This window comes from Salvelinus namaycush, chromosome 22 (assembly GCF_016432855.1).
Source record: "Salvelinus namaycush isolate Seneca chromosome 22, SaNama_1.0, whole genome shotgun sequence".
Taxonomy (NCBI): domain Eukaryota; kingdom Metazoa; phylum Chordata; class Actinopteri; order Salmoniformes; family Salmonidae; genus Salvelinus; species Salvelinus namaycush.
Genome location: NC_052328.1, coordinates 3,730,601 through 3,744,910, shown reverse-complemented (window position 1 = coordinate 3,744,910; position 14,310 = coordinate 3,730,601). Strand labels below are relative to the sequence as shown.

The following is a 14,310-nucleotide window of genomic DNA, read 5'->3' as shown; positions in this document are numbered from 1 at the left end:
ATGTTTATATTCAACCCTCAGGTTGTTTTTAGCCTAAATAATCGATAACATTTCAACCGGACAATAACATCGTCAATATAAAAGGTAAACAAGAAAGGCACTCTCTCGGTCTCGCACATGAAAAAGCTCTGTGACACTTTAGGGTCCACTCATTCAGACTGCTCTTACTTCCTCATTTTTCAGAATACAAGACTGTTGACATCTAGTGGAAGGCATAGAAACTGCAATTTGAGTTCTAAGTCAATGGATACTGTAATGGCATTGAATAGAAAACTACAAAACCCGCCAAAAAACTACTTCCTGAATGGATTTTTCTCAGGTTTTCGCCTGCCAAATCAGTTCTGTTATACTCACAGACACTATTTTAACAGTTTTCTATCCAGAGTGTTTTCTATCCAAATCTACCAGTTATATGCATATCAAATCTTCTGGGCCCGAGAAGCAGGCAGTTTAATTTGGGCATTCATTTCATCCAAAATTTCAAATGCTGCCCCCTACCCTAGAGAAGTTAAGAACAAATTCTTATTTACAATGACAGCCTACCGGGGGAACAGTGGGTTAACTGCCTTGTTCAGGGGCAGAACGACAGATTTATACATTGTCATTTTGAGGATTCAATCCAGCAACCTTTCGGTTACTGGCCCAACGCTCTAACCACTAGGCTACCTGCCGCCCCTGGCTACCATTGTTCCTGTCCCCAAGAAGGCAAAGATAACTGAACTAAATGACTACCGCCCGGTTGCACTCACTTCTGTCCTCATGAAGTGCTTTGAGAGACTAGTCAAGGATCATATCACCTCCACCTTACCGGCCACGCTAGACCCACTTCAGTTTGCATACGGCCCCAACAGGTCCACAGACGATGCAATCGCCATCACACTGCACACAGCCCTATCCCATCTGTACAAGAGGAATACCTATGTAAGAATGCTGTTCATTGACTACAGCTCAGCATTAAACACCATAGTACCCTCCAAGCTCATCATCAAGCTGGAGGCCCTGGGTCTCAACCCTGCCCTGTGCAATTGGGTCCTGGACTTTCTGATGGGCCGCACCCAGGTGGTGAAGGTAGGAAACAACATCTCCACTTCGCTGACCCTCAACCCTGGGGCCCCACAAGTGTGCGTGCTCAGCCCCCTCCTGTACTCCCTGTTTACCCACGACTGCGTGGCCACACATGCCTCCAACTCAATCATCAAGTTTTCAGACGACACAACAGTATTGGGCCTGATCACCAACAACGATGAGACAGCCTATAGGGAGGAGGTGAGGGCACTCAGAGTGTGGTGTCAGGAAAACAACCTCTCACTCAACGTCAACAAATTAAAGGAGATGATCGTGGACTTCAGAAAACAGCAGAGGGAGCACCCCACTATCCACATCGAAGGGACAGCAGTGGAGAAGGTGGAAAGTTATATTTTCCTCAGCATACACATCAAAGACAAACTGAAATGGTCCACCCACACAGACAGTGTGGTGAAGAAGGTGCACCAGAGTCTCTTCAATCTCAGGAGGATGAAGAAATTGGCTTCTCACCCAAAACTCTGACAAACTTTAACAGATGCACAATTGAGAGCATCGTGTCAGGCTATATTACAGAGTGGTACGGCAACTCAACCGCAAAGCTCTCCAGAGGGTCGTGCAGTCTGCAGAATGAATCACTGGGGGCAAACTACCTGCCCTCCATGACACCTACAGCACCCGATGTCACAGGAAGGCCAAAAAAATCATCAAGGGCTACAACCACCCGAGCCACTGCCTGTTCACACCGTTACCATCCAGAAGGAGTTCAGTACAGGTGCTTTAAAGCTGGGACCGAGAGACTAAAAAACAGCTTCTATCTCAAAGCCATCAGACTGCTAAACAGCAATCATTAACTCAGAGAGGCTGCTGCCTACATTGAGACCCAATCACTGGCCACTTTAGTAAATGGATCACTAGTCACTTTAAACAATGGCACTTTAAGTAATTCCACTTTAACAATGTGTACATTACTCATTTCACATGTATTTTATTCTATCTTTTGCACCTTGCCTATGCCGCTCGGCCATCGCTCATCCATATACTTATATGTACATGTTCTCATTCACCCCTTTAGATTTGTGTGTATTAGGTAGTTGTTGGGGAATTGTTAGATTACTTGCTAGATATTACTGCACTATCAGAACTAGAAGCACAAGCATTTCGCTGTACTCGCATTAACATATGCTAACCATGTGTATGTGACCAATAAAATTTGATTTGATTTGTTACCCAAAATTATTTGATATTGATATAATAACGGCTGCATTGGGCCTTAAATATATACCCATTGAATCTTGAAGAATATAACTTATTAATGCCTCATGAGCTAAGCACACGTTTCTTACTCTATTGCCAAAAGAATATGGTTTTATTACTCCATTGTTTACATGTAAAGAAACAGTGTATAGCTTCCAAATTTGTTTAAAACTATCATGTGGATGTCATGGACTGTCAGTCCTTGCATCTAGAATGCTGTCATTGAATTGGATAGAGGTTACATTTCTTACAGCCCCATCCCTTAGCCACAGTGCATTCGGAAAGTATTCAGACCCCTTGACTTTTTCCACATTTTATTACGTTACAGCCCTATTCTAAAATGTCTTAAATCGTTTTTTCCCCTCATCAATCTACACTCAATACCCCATAATTTCAAAGCAAAAACAGGTTTTTAGAAAAAATAAATAATAATGAAATATCATATTTAAATAAGTATTCAAACCCTTAATCAGTACTTTGTTGAAGCACCTTTGGCAGCGTTTACAGCCTCGAGACTGTAGCTTTAAAGAAAACAGATATCAGTCAGGGAAGGATGACCAATTCTAACCATGCTGTTTTTGTTCTGATGTTTTATGTATTTTATTGCATTCACAGCTGCTTCACCAGAATGTGATTTTCACTATATTTATTGTTCTTCAACTTGTTTTAAGGGAATACAATACCACAGTCAAATGGCACCCTATTCCATTTATAGCTCTCCACTTTGCCAAATAGGGCTCTGGCCAAAAGTAGTGCACTATATAGGGTATAGGGTGCCATTTTGGATTCAATTTAGGGTTTTTAAATGGTGTACTGTAGACAGAAGGCCATCCATTGAATATCCCGTGGGGTGTTATGTTTAAATGCATTCCTCGGCCTATCATGTGTCCATGTGTGTGTCACTGTCACCCAAAGACTGCTGGTGCCGTGCCCCTTTCCTCTTGCTATAATCTACATACACACATACAAACATTAAATAATTACATTTTCTCCCCTCTCCTCAGGCCATAGACGGTGACTTTGGCACATTTGGGACCGTGCGGTACTACTTCAGTGATGAGCCTGACCAGTAAGAAACACCTAAATACACTGACTAAGACACCATATAAATAAACTGCCCCACCTTTTTTCAATCAATATGCATGATTAAAAAGTATTCTAATGAAATAAGTCTCATCTGTTGAATGATGGAGTTTCTTATTGTCCTGTCACATGCCCCTCACCCAGGTTTTTGTTGGACGCTGAGACGGGCTGGGTGAGTCTGAGGGGAAATCTGGACTACGAGCTGATGCGTCGGTTCACCCTGACCGTGCTGGCCAGGGATGGGGGTGGAGAAGAGACCACGGGCAGGCTGAGGGTCAACGTGCTGGATGTCAACGACAACACACCACTCTTTCAGAAGGAATTCTACATGGGTTCGCTGAGAGAGAACGAACAGGCCACACAGCAGGTGGCCCGAGTCAGGGTAAGTTAGAACACACACACATACAAACACACACACACACACACACACATAGATAGACAGACAGACACAAATACGCACACACACCAGGGAAGAAGGACAATGCTTGTGTGTGGACTATTTTAAGTCCTTAGTGATTTGGACACCGAGGAACTAAAAGCTGTCGACCCGCTCCATTGCAGCCCCGTCGATGTGGATGAGGGCGTGCTCACCCCCCCATTTCCTGTAGTCCATGATCATCTTATTGTTCTTACTGGCGTTGAGGGAGAGGATGTTGTCCTGACACAACACTTCCAGGTCACTGACCTCCTCCCTTTAGGCTGTCTCATCATCGCCGGTGATCAGGCCTACCACTGTCGTGTCGTCAGCAAACTTGATGATGGTGTTGGAGTCATGCCTGGCCATGCAGTCATTGGTGAACAGGGAGTACAGGAAGGGACTAAGCACACACTGTGGGTCCCCTGTGTTGAGGGTCAGCGTGGCGGAGGTGATGTTGCCTACCCTCACCACCTGGGGTCGGGCCTATTAGGAAGTCCAGGATCCAGTTGCAGAGGGAAGTTTTCTGTCCCAGGGTCCCAGGCTTGGTGACAACCTTGGAGGGGACTATGTTGTTGAAAGCTGAGCTCTAGACAATGAACATCATTCTCACGTAGGTAATCTTCTTATCTAGGTGGGTGAGGGCAGTGTAGAGCGCAATTCAGATTACGTTGTCTATGGATCTGTTGGGGCGGTATGCAAATTGGAATGGGTCCAGGGTGTCTAGAATGATGGAGTTGATGTGTGCCATAACCAGCATTTCAAAGCACTTCATGATGGGAGGAGGTCTAAATTGTGATACCAAAGGATACCTCCTGAGCTCCATATCAAGTTGACTTTGATGTCAATTTTTTCGTAATCTTTCACCCATGCTAATTGCCCTCCTCAATTTTACTTATACAGTTTAAGTGGTCTGTGTCTGTGTGCATGTGTGTTTGTCTGTGTGCTTGTATTTGTGTGTGTGCGTGTGCGTGCATGGGTGGCTGCCTACATGTGTGCATGTGTGTGCGTGCACACTTCAAATCAAATTGTATTAGTCACCAGCGCCGAATACAACAGGTGTAGACCTTACAGTGAAATGCTTACTTACGAGCCCCCAACCACCAATGCAATTTCAAAAAATACGAACAAGAATGAGAGATAAAAGTAACAAGTAATTAAAGAGGAGCAGTAAAACAACAATATCGAGACTATATACAGGGAGGTACCGGTACAGAGTCAATGTACGGGGGCACCGGTTAATTGAGGTAGTATGTACATGTAGGTAGAGTTATTGAAGTGACTATGCATAGATAACAACAACAGAGAGTAGCAGCGGTGTAAAGAGGGGGGGGGGGGCAATGCAAATAGTCTGGGTAGCCATTTGATTAGATCTTCACGAGTCTTATGACATATGGGTAGAAGCTGTTTAGAAGACTCTTGGTCCTAGACTTGAAGCTCCAGTACCGCTTGCCGTGCGGTAACAGAGAGAACAGTCTATGACTAGGGTGGCTGGAGTCTTTGACAATTTTTAGGGCCATCCTCTGACACCACCTGGTATAGAGGTCCTGGATGGCAGGAAGCTTGGCCCCAGTGATGCACTGGGCCGTTCGTTGCCATAGCAGTTGCCATAACAGGCAGTGATGCAACCAGTCAGGATACTCTCGATGGTGCAGCTGTAGAACTTTTTGAGGATCTGAGAACCCATGCCAAATCTTTTCAGTCTCCTGAGGGGGAATAGGTTTCGTCGTGTCCTCTTCACGACTTTCTTGGCGTGCTTGGACTATGTTAGTTTGTTGGTGATGTGGACACCAAGGAACTTGAAGCTCTCAACCTGCTCCACTGCAGCCCCGTTGATGAGAATGGGGGCATGCTCGGTCCTCTTTTTCCTGTCATCCACAATCATCTCCTTTGTCTTGATCACATTGAGGAATAGGTTGTTGTCCTGGCACCACACGGCCAGGTCTCTGACCTCCCTAAAGGTTGACTTTTCGTTGTCGGTGATCAGGCCTATCACTGTGTCGTCGGCAAATTCAATGAAGGTGTTGTAGTCCGTTCAGTCATGAGTGAACAGGGAGTACAGGATCAGACTGAGCACGCACCCCTGAGGGGCCCCTGTGTTGAGGATCAGCGTGGCAGATGTGTTGTTACCTACCCTTACCACCTGGGGGCGGCACGTCAGGAAGTCCAGCATCCAGTTGCAGAGGGATGTGTTTAGTCCCAGGGTCCTTAGCTTATTGATTAGCTTTGAGGGCACTATGGTGTTGAACGCTAAGCTTTTGTCAATGAATAGCATTCTCACATAGGTGTTCCTTTTGTCCAGGTGGGAAAGGGCAGTGTGGAGTGCAATAGAGATTGCATCATCTGTGGATCTGTTGGGGCAGTATGCAAATTATACTGGGTCTAGGGTTTCTGGGATAATGGTGTTGATGTGAGCTGTGACCAGCCTTTCAAAGCACTTCATGGCTACAGACATGAGTGCTACGGGTCGGTAGTCATATAGGATGGTTACCTTAGTTTTCTTGGGCACAGGAATTATGGTGGTCTGCTTAAAATATGCTGGTGTTACAGACTCGGACAGGGAGAGGTTGAAAATGTCAGTAAAGACAATTGACAGTTGGTCAGCGCATGCTCGCAGTACACGTCCTGGTAATCCGTCTGGCCCTGCAGCTTTGTGAATGTTGACCAGTTTAAAGGTCTTACTCACATCCGCTACAGAGACCTTGATCACACAGTCTTCCGGAACAGCTGGTGCTCTCATGCATGTTTCAGTGTTATTTGCCTCGAACCGAGCATAGAAGTAGTTTAGCTTGTCTGGTAGGCTCGTGTCACTGGGCAGCTCTTGGCTGTGCTTCCCTTTGTAGTCTATAATGGTTTGCAAGCCCTGCCACATCCGAAGAGCGTCAGAACCGGTGTAGTATGATTCCATCTTAGTCCTGTATTGATGCTTTGCCTGTTTGATTGTTCGTCGGGGGGCATAGCGGGATTTCTTATCAGCTTCCGGGTTAGAGTCCCGCTCCTTGATAGAGGCAGCTCTAGCCTTAAACTCAGTGCGGATGCTGCCAATAAAGCATGGCTTCTGGTTGGGGTATTTACGGATGACTTCATCGATACACTTATTGATGAAGCCAATGACTGATGTGCTATACTCCTCAATGCCATTGGAGGAATCCCGGAACATATTCCAGTCTGTGCTATCAAAACAGTCCTGTAGCTTAGCATCTGCTTTATCTGACCACTTTTTTATTGATCTTGTCACTGGTGCATCCTGCTTTAATTTGTGCTTGTTAGCAGGAATCAGGAGGATAGAATTATGGTCAGATTTGCCAAATGGAGGGCGAGGGAGAGTTTGTATGCATCTGTGTGTGGAGTATAGGTGGTCCAGAGTTTTTTTTCTTCTGGATGCACGTTTAACATGCTGATAGAAATTTGGTAAAACGGATTTAAGTTTCCCTGCTATAGGAGCTCCGCCTCTGGGTGAGTGTTTTCTTGTTTGCTTATGGTGGAATACAGCTCATTCAATGCTGTCTTAGTGCCAGCCTCTGACTGTGGTGGTGTGTAAACAGCTATGAAAAATACAGATGAAAACTCACTAGGTAGATAGTGTGGTCTACAGCTTATCATGAGATACTCTACCTCAGGCGAGCAATAGCTGTGCATGCATATGTGCCTTCTCACACACACACGTGTGTCACTGTGTGTGTTACACACCTCTGTCTGCCTCACCCTCTCTGCCATCCACTCTGTCTTCCTGTTAGAACTCCTATACCTCCATCTCTCTACAGCCCCCTATTAGTCAGGTTTCCAGTTAGGTCAGAGGTCGGGGGGTGTAATAGTAACTAATGGCTCTGCGTTTCCTCTTAACCACCCCTGGAGAGAAAGCTTGCTTCCCAAATAGCACTATATTCCCTATTTAGTGTACTCCATTTGACCCTTGTCAAAAGGAGTGCACTATATAGGGGATAGGGTGCCATTTTGGATGCATCCAAAGCCAATTATTGGCCATGTGATCCTGACTTGGCTCTACACAGCTCGCCATGCTTTATTTGCCGTGTGTGTGCGTGCTTGCGTGCTTGCGTGTGTGGGTGTGTGTGTGTGTGTGTGTGTGCGTGTGTGTGTGTGTGTGTGTGTGCGTATGTGTGTGAGCGGGAACTGAACGCTCGACTTGCTGTCTTTGATTAGACAGAGCTAACCTTAAACACACTGGTTATTAATAGGATGCCTAAGAGAAAAAGGGAAACCAGCAAGCATAAAGTGTGTCAGCTATTCTGGTTTTGCCAAGGACTGGACTCCCAAGTCTCTGAAAACACTGGAGCTAATAGAAGAAGGTAAGGAGGGGAGAGAAGGAGGGAGGAAATATGAGAGTGAGAGTTGGTCTTTCTCAACATTGCAGTAATCAGTTTAGTACTATAAAAAAAAGTCAAGTAGAACAAAAATCTAAAAAAATACCGGAGAAATAGAAATATGAAGGACACGAGAAAGTAAGTAAGCTACAGTAATTTACAGGGTCAGTGCCAATACCATATTTAAAATGCGCAGGGATACTGGAGTGGTAGGGGTAGATATGAATAGGGGTACGGTGAGTAGTGATCAGGATATGTGATAAACTATATAGCTGCAGCGTATATGATGATTGTATTTGAGTGGGTGTGTGTATAGAGTCAGTATGAATATGTGTGTGTTATGTGTGTGTGATCAAATTAAGTGTGTGTGTATGTGAGTGTGTGCAGTGGTGTAAAGTACTTAAGTGAAAATACTTTCAAGTACTACTTAAGTTGTTTTTCAGGGTATCTGTACTTTACTATTTATGTTTTTTACAACCTTTACTTTTACTTCACTACATTCCTAAATTATATACTTTTTACTCCATACATTTTCCCTGACACCCAAAAGTACTCTTTACATTTTGAATGCTTAGCAGGACAGCAAAATAGTCCAATTCACACACTTATCAAGAGAACATCCCTGGTCATCCTCTGCCTCTGATCTGGCTTACTCACTAAACACACGTGCTTCGTTTGTAAATTATGTCTGAGTGTTGGAGTGTGCCACTGGCTTTCCGTACATTACAATAACAAGAAAATGGTGCCGTCTGGTTTGCTTAATATAAGGAATTTGAAATTATTTATACCTTTATACCTTTTACTTAAAAACCTCTTGAGGATCCACCCCTTTTTTTCAATTTTCGCCTAAAATGACATATCCAAATCTAACTGCTTGTAGCTCAGGACGTGAAGCAAGGATTTGCATTTTCTTGGCACCATTTGAAAGGAAACACTTTGAAGTTTATAGAAATGTGAAAACAATGTAGTAGAATATAACACAATAGATCTGGTAAAAGATAATACAAAGAAAAAAACAACCGTTCTTTTGTATTTTTTTGTATCATCCTCATTTTGAAATGCAAGAGAAAGTATAATGTATTATTCCAGCCCAGCTGCAATTTAGATTTTGGCCAGTAGATGGCATCAGTGTATGTGCAAAGTTTTAGACTGATCCAATGAACCATTGCATTTCTGATCAAAATGTTGTATCAAGCCCAAATGTGCCTAATTTGTTTATTAATAACTTTAAATGTTCAAAACTGTGCACTCTCCTCAAACAAATGCATGGTATTCTTTCACTCTAATAGGTGCTGTAAATTGGACAGTGCAGTTAGATTAACAAGAATTTCAGCTTTCTGCAAATATCAGATATGTCTATGTCCAGGGAAATGTTCGCGTTACTTACAACCTCATGCTAATCGCATTAGCCTATGTTAGCTCAACCGTCCTGTAGAAGGGACACCAATCCCGAAGAAGTTTTAAGTATATTTTAGCAATGACATTTACTTTTGATACTTAAGTATATTTAAAACCAAATACTTTTAGACTTTTACTCAAGTAGTATTTTACTGGGTGACTTTCACTTTTACTTGAGTCGTTTTCTATTAAGTTATCTTTACTTTTACTCAAGTATAACAATTAGGTACTTTTTCCACCACTGTGTGTGTGTGCGTGTTTGTGTGTGCCATAACCAGCCTTTCAAAACACTTCATGACTACAGATGTGTGTGCATCAGGGCGGTAGTCATTGTGGCAGGTAGCCATAGAGATCTTGGGAACAGGATTGACTGTGGTCAGGTTAAGACATGTTGGGATTCCTGAAGCACCACCGCAACGCGCAATATTTTACCGCTGTAGTATCGGTGATCGACATCTGTCTATATTAGTTACTATGCTGTTACTAAGCAGTAATGTATTACGGCAGTGTTATGTTGCGACACGACACCTAACAGAAAGTGCACATGCGCACTATTGGTCCGGGGCTGTATGGCACGAGATTTTTTTCTAAACAACACTGAACTGTACTCCTGTCTCCTGTCTGATGATATTTTCCACAACACAAATATTACAACTGCTAATACTGCAGCAGAAGCAAACTCCTTCCTCTGTTACTCATTCACCCGCATGAGGCTGCAGTACGTTGAGTATCCCGGGGAAGTCGTGAAGGGCTATTGCGTGGTTGTGTTTATTTGTTTTTTATTAAATAATGTAAAACAATGCTGTGTATGTTTACTATTGTGTGATTGTGTTCATGAGTCAGTTATTATAGAATGTGAAGCTATATGTATGTTTACTACTTTTCATTAAATCAAGTATGGCTACAAATATTGTTTACACATTCGTTCATATGTGCAGAATATTTTATATATAGCCTACAGACATTGGTTAAGTTATGGCCTAAAATACATGTGTTCATATGGGCAGAATATTGTATATACATTTGTTTATGTGGTTATATAAAGGCTGAAGGCTAAAAACAGACTATACTATATCTAGGCCTATATCTAGTTCCTACAATGTATTTTTTGTTTTTACACCATCCATTAACACCCCAATCACTATAAAACATGTATTTCAAATAACCCAAAAATACCCCAAAATATAACAATGCAGTGCCATAAAAACAAGTTCACGAACAAACCATCCAAGAATGTGCTTCTGGCCTGATAAGGATTTTGGAGTCATTGAAAGGGATGAAATTGATAATTGTCACGAAGCAGTATCAAAATAGGCAGTGCTCATTTTTCTCAGATGGATTTTGGAATATTCACAACTGCAACTCGAAAGTGTAGACGACGCTCTTCAGGTAAGACTCCAGCCGTTGACTCGTGTACTTTTCAACCAGTGACATCAGATCCGTCTGTTGCTTGCAGGTAGCGGGGTTTTTGCCATGGCGGTGGAATGCCAGCAAGTCACTCATGCATATATATTTTTGAAAAGGGAACAATGGGAGCAATGACAGGGGCAAATTATTTTAATGTAAGTGTCCAGCCAGGGCAGGGCAGCATTTTACAACAATCCAATGTTATAGTCTTGTGAACCTCTTATGCATATATATTTTTTTAAATGGGAGCAATGGGAGAGATCATTGGGAGAAATACTGATTTCAAAATAAAATGGACTACATTCTCATTCATATTATCAAGACATGAGGTGAGTATCAAAATTGTTTTAAAAGATGCCCTTTCCTTAAAGTTGAACCTTGGCTAGATCTTTAGTATAATAGACTATAGAGTCAACTCAAAATATGGAATTCTGTTCTTTTGAAATGGCCTACATTTTCCGTATTATAATGAGAAAACGATAAAACGATATTGGCCAAATTGATTTTATGATGTCCTATATTAAATTGACTTATTCGACAGTTAAAATATTTTATATAAACATTGGATATATGTGGTCCAAATTTCATAATCATTTTCATTTTCCGACTTTTTCCTACCCATGTGTTTCTCCTCACTCAGAAAGCCTGCTCACAGAAGACAATACCAAAGCTGATAATCGTGACTTGAACTGAATTGTGAGAGCCCAGTATAGCCTTTAATCATAGGCTATTGTCACTTTTTGTCTCTAAAATCACAATGTTTCCATTCCTATAGTCATGTGACAAAGAGTCTGCTTTAACTGAAAGGTCCAAATGTTGGCCTTTTACCAGATTTTTTTTTTTACGGTATTAAATGGTTTTTTTCATAACTGATAAAAATTCTGTATGCTATAGCCTATAGATAATATTTTGCCCATATGAACCCATTTATTTTAGGCCTTATAAAGAAGAGCTATGCATGATTTAATGAAAAGCAACAGACACAAACATTTTCACATTCTCCAATAAAAGCCTCAAACAGAAAGAGGCAAGAGGCTATACAGGTGGCTACACATTTGTCCCGCCAAATAGGCCTACAAGTAAAGCTGACGTATCTCAACGAAACTAATTGCACGAGGGGGTCTGTGCACTGCGCAGTACCTTCCACAAAATGTTTTGCTTGACAAAAAGAAACATAAGCATAAGCGGAGATTATATACTGGGCAACGGAGAGGTTTAAAATGCCCGTGAATATGCCCGCCAGCTGTTCTGCACATGCTATGAGAACGCACCCTGGAAAAAGAGAGAGACAGAGAGAGAGCGAGAGAGTAAGGGGTAGTGTGAAGCCAAAAGAGAAAGGAAAGGAGGGAGAGAAATGATGGGGAAGGGGGAACTGTCTCTCCCTGTCTCTTTCTCTCTACAACAGCGCGTTCTCTTTGCCTCCCACATCTCATGCGTTCCACAGTCACTTCTTCCCCGCTTCCGCCTCTCCTTTCCTCTACCTTTCTTCTTTTACCCCTCTTCTTCCCTCTTTCCCCTCTCTCTGTTTGTCTTTCTCTCTCCAAAGTTGGTTGGAGAGTGCATGCCTTATCATAAAGTATTTTGAAGAGCGATAGAGTGAGCGAAAGAGAGGGAGAGAGATAGAAAGAGAGAGCGAGAGAGGAGAGCCGAAGGTGATCATGTTAGAGAAGGAGATATGGAGAGAGGGTTCAATTGAGAGAGACAAGAGTAGCACTTTCTCAGTGAGAGAAGTTACCAATAAAATCTCTACATAGTCATACATTTTTTTGCATTTGTTCCCAAGTCAGCATTTGACATGTCCAACCTATATTGATTCCCTAGGAAGCTCCAATGACTCTCACTCTTCTCATGATTAATGTTCTATCCTTGTCACATGTAGTTCTGTTATTGTTGTGTCGATTAACCTAGAATTAGACACACACACACACACACTACTGTCTGTTTGCTGTGTTCACCCAATATTAACACTGGGCTTTGGTTCTAATCTGTCCAATAACACACTGACTGGCTGACAGTGTGTTATTATCCATAGGTCCCAACACTGTAACACTGTAACACTGTCTACTGTAGCATCTGGGCATCCATACTCATACACACTGTCTGTCTCATTCACGTGAAATCGTATTATCTCTGACTCACTCACTAAGTCAGTCACTCTCTCTCCCTTCCCCCCCCCCCCCCCCCCCCCCTTTTCTCGCTCAGTCAAATTCATGTACGAATTGCTTCATTGGCATGATATACGTTGAGTAAATATTGCCAAAGCATCAATGTCGCAACTGCACTTGAGTTATACACATTGTAATTCAATAAAATAAAAAGTATTAACTTGTAATCACCGTCTTTCTTTCTCAGGCCACAGACGAAGACTCGCCCCCTAACAACTTCCTGACCTACACCATCACATCGGCATCTGCATTCCGTAGTTACTTCAGAATGATCATGGTGGAGGGCTACGCAGGTCAGCATACACACAGATAAACACACACATGCACACACATATTGGAATGATGCTTGTTTTGAGTAACCTCAAAAACCTCTGAGTAGGGCTTTACATGATACAAAGGAATTTGTTGTCTGAACATAATACACATTCATTTTGATATTTGGCAAGCAATTTTTACACTAAGTACTGTACATATTTTGTATGTAGGCCTAACTAGAATATAAAGTTGCTGTGTTATGTCATGCTCCTGCTGTAAACCCTGCTGTCTCTACAGTCCTTAGCATCACACACGTCCTCAGCCCTCTGCTCTCTCAACGCTCTCTCGCCACGCTCTCCCTCCCTCGTCTCTCCTCCCCTCTCCTCTCCTCAGTGATCAGTGTGAACAGCCCACTGGACTACGAGATGGTCCCTGAAGGACTGATCTACCTGACTGTGATGGCCAAAGACGGGGGGAACCCAGCTCTCAACAGCAGTGTCGCTGTCACCGTGGAGCTGTTTGTCAGTACATCACCCCCCTTTATGCTTTCTAATAGTTTCATCCAAAACTCACGTACCAGGATTGGGTTCAATTGGAATGGAAGTCAGTCGATTCAGGAAGTGACTTGAATTTACAATTTAAAAATGGAAACTTTAGATATAAATAGTTTCTCAATTTTAACCTCTATGGGATGGGTGTCCCTAAACCGTGACGGTTGTTGCTAACGTGCGCTAATGTGACTAGAATGACATTGTACACAACAGCCAACTTTCCGGTACATAGACATGTCTTATATGGGCAGAAAGCTTAAATTCTTGTTAATCTAACTGCAGTGTCCAATCAACAGTAGCTATTGCAGTGAAAAAAAATACCATGCTATTGTTTGAGGAGAGTGCACAACTACAAAAAAACTTATCACGGCATCTGGTTTGATATATTCACCTCTGAAGGTAAATAATGTACTTACATTCAGTAATCTTGCTCT

General features: G+C 42.6%; 1 protein-coding gene across 1 annotated transcript in view; it reads left to right on the top strand.

Moving 5' to 3' along the window:
• LOC120017357 (cadherin-23-like) overlaps positions 1-14,310 on the top strand; it is a 659,988-nt gene that overhangs the window by 438,989 nt on the left and 206,689 nt on the right. The window contains exons 13-16 of the mRNA XM_038960107.1: positions 3,285-3,349; positions 3,508-3,745; positions 13,258-13,363; positions 13,719-13,846. Of these exons, the coding sequence (XP_038816035.1) occupies positions 3,285-3,349; positions 3,508-3,745; positions 13,258-13,363; positions 13,719-13,846 (537 nt within the window). The remainder of the gene's footprint in view (positions 1-3,284; positions 3,350-3,507; positions 3,746-13,257; positions 13,364-13,718; positions 13,847-14,310) is intronic.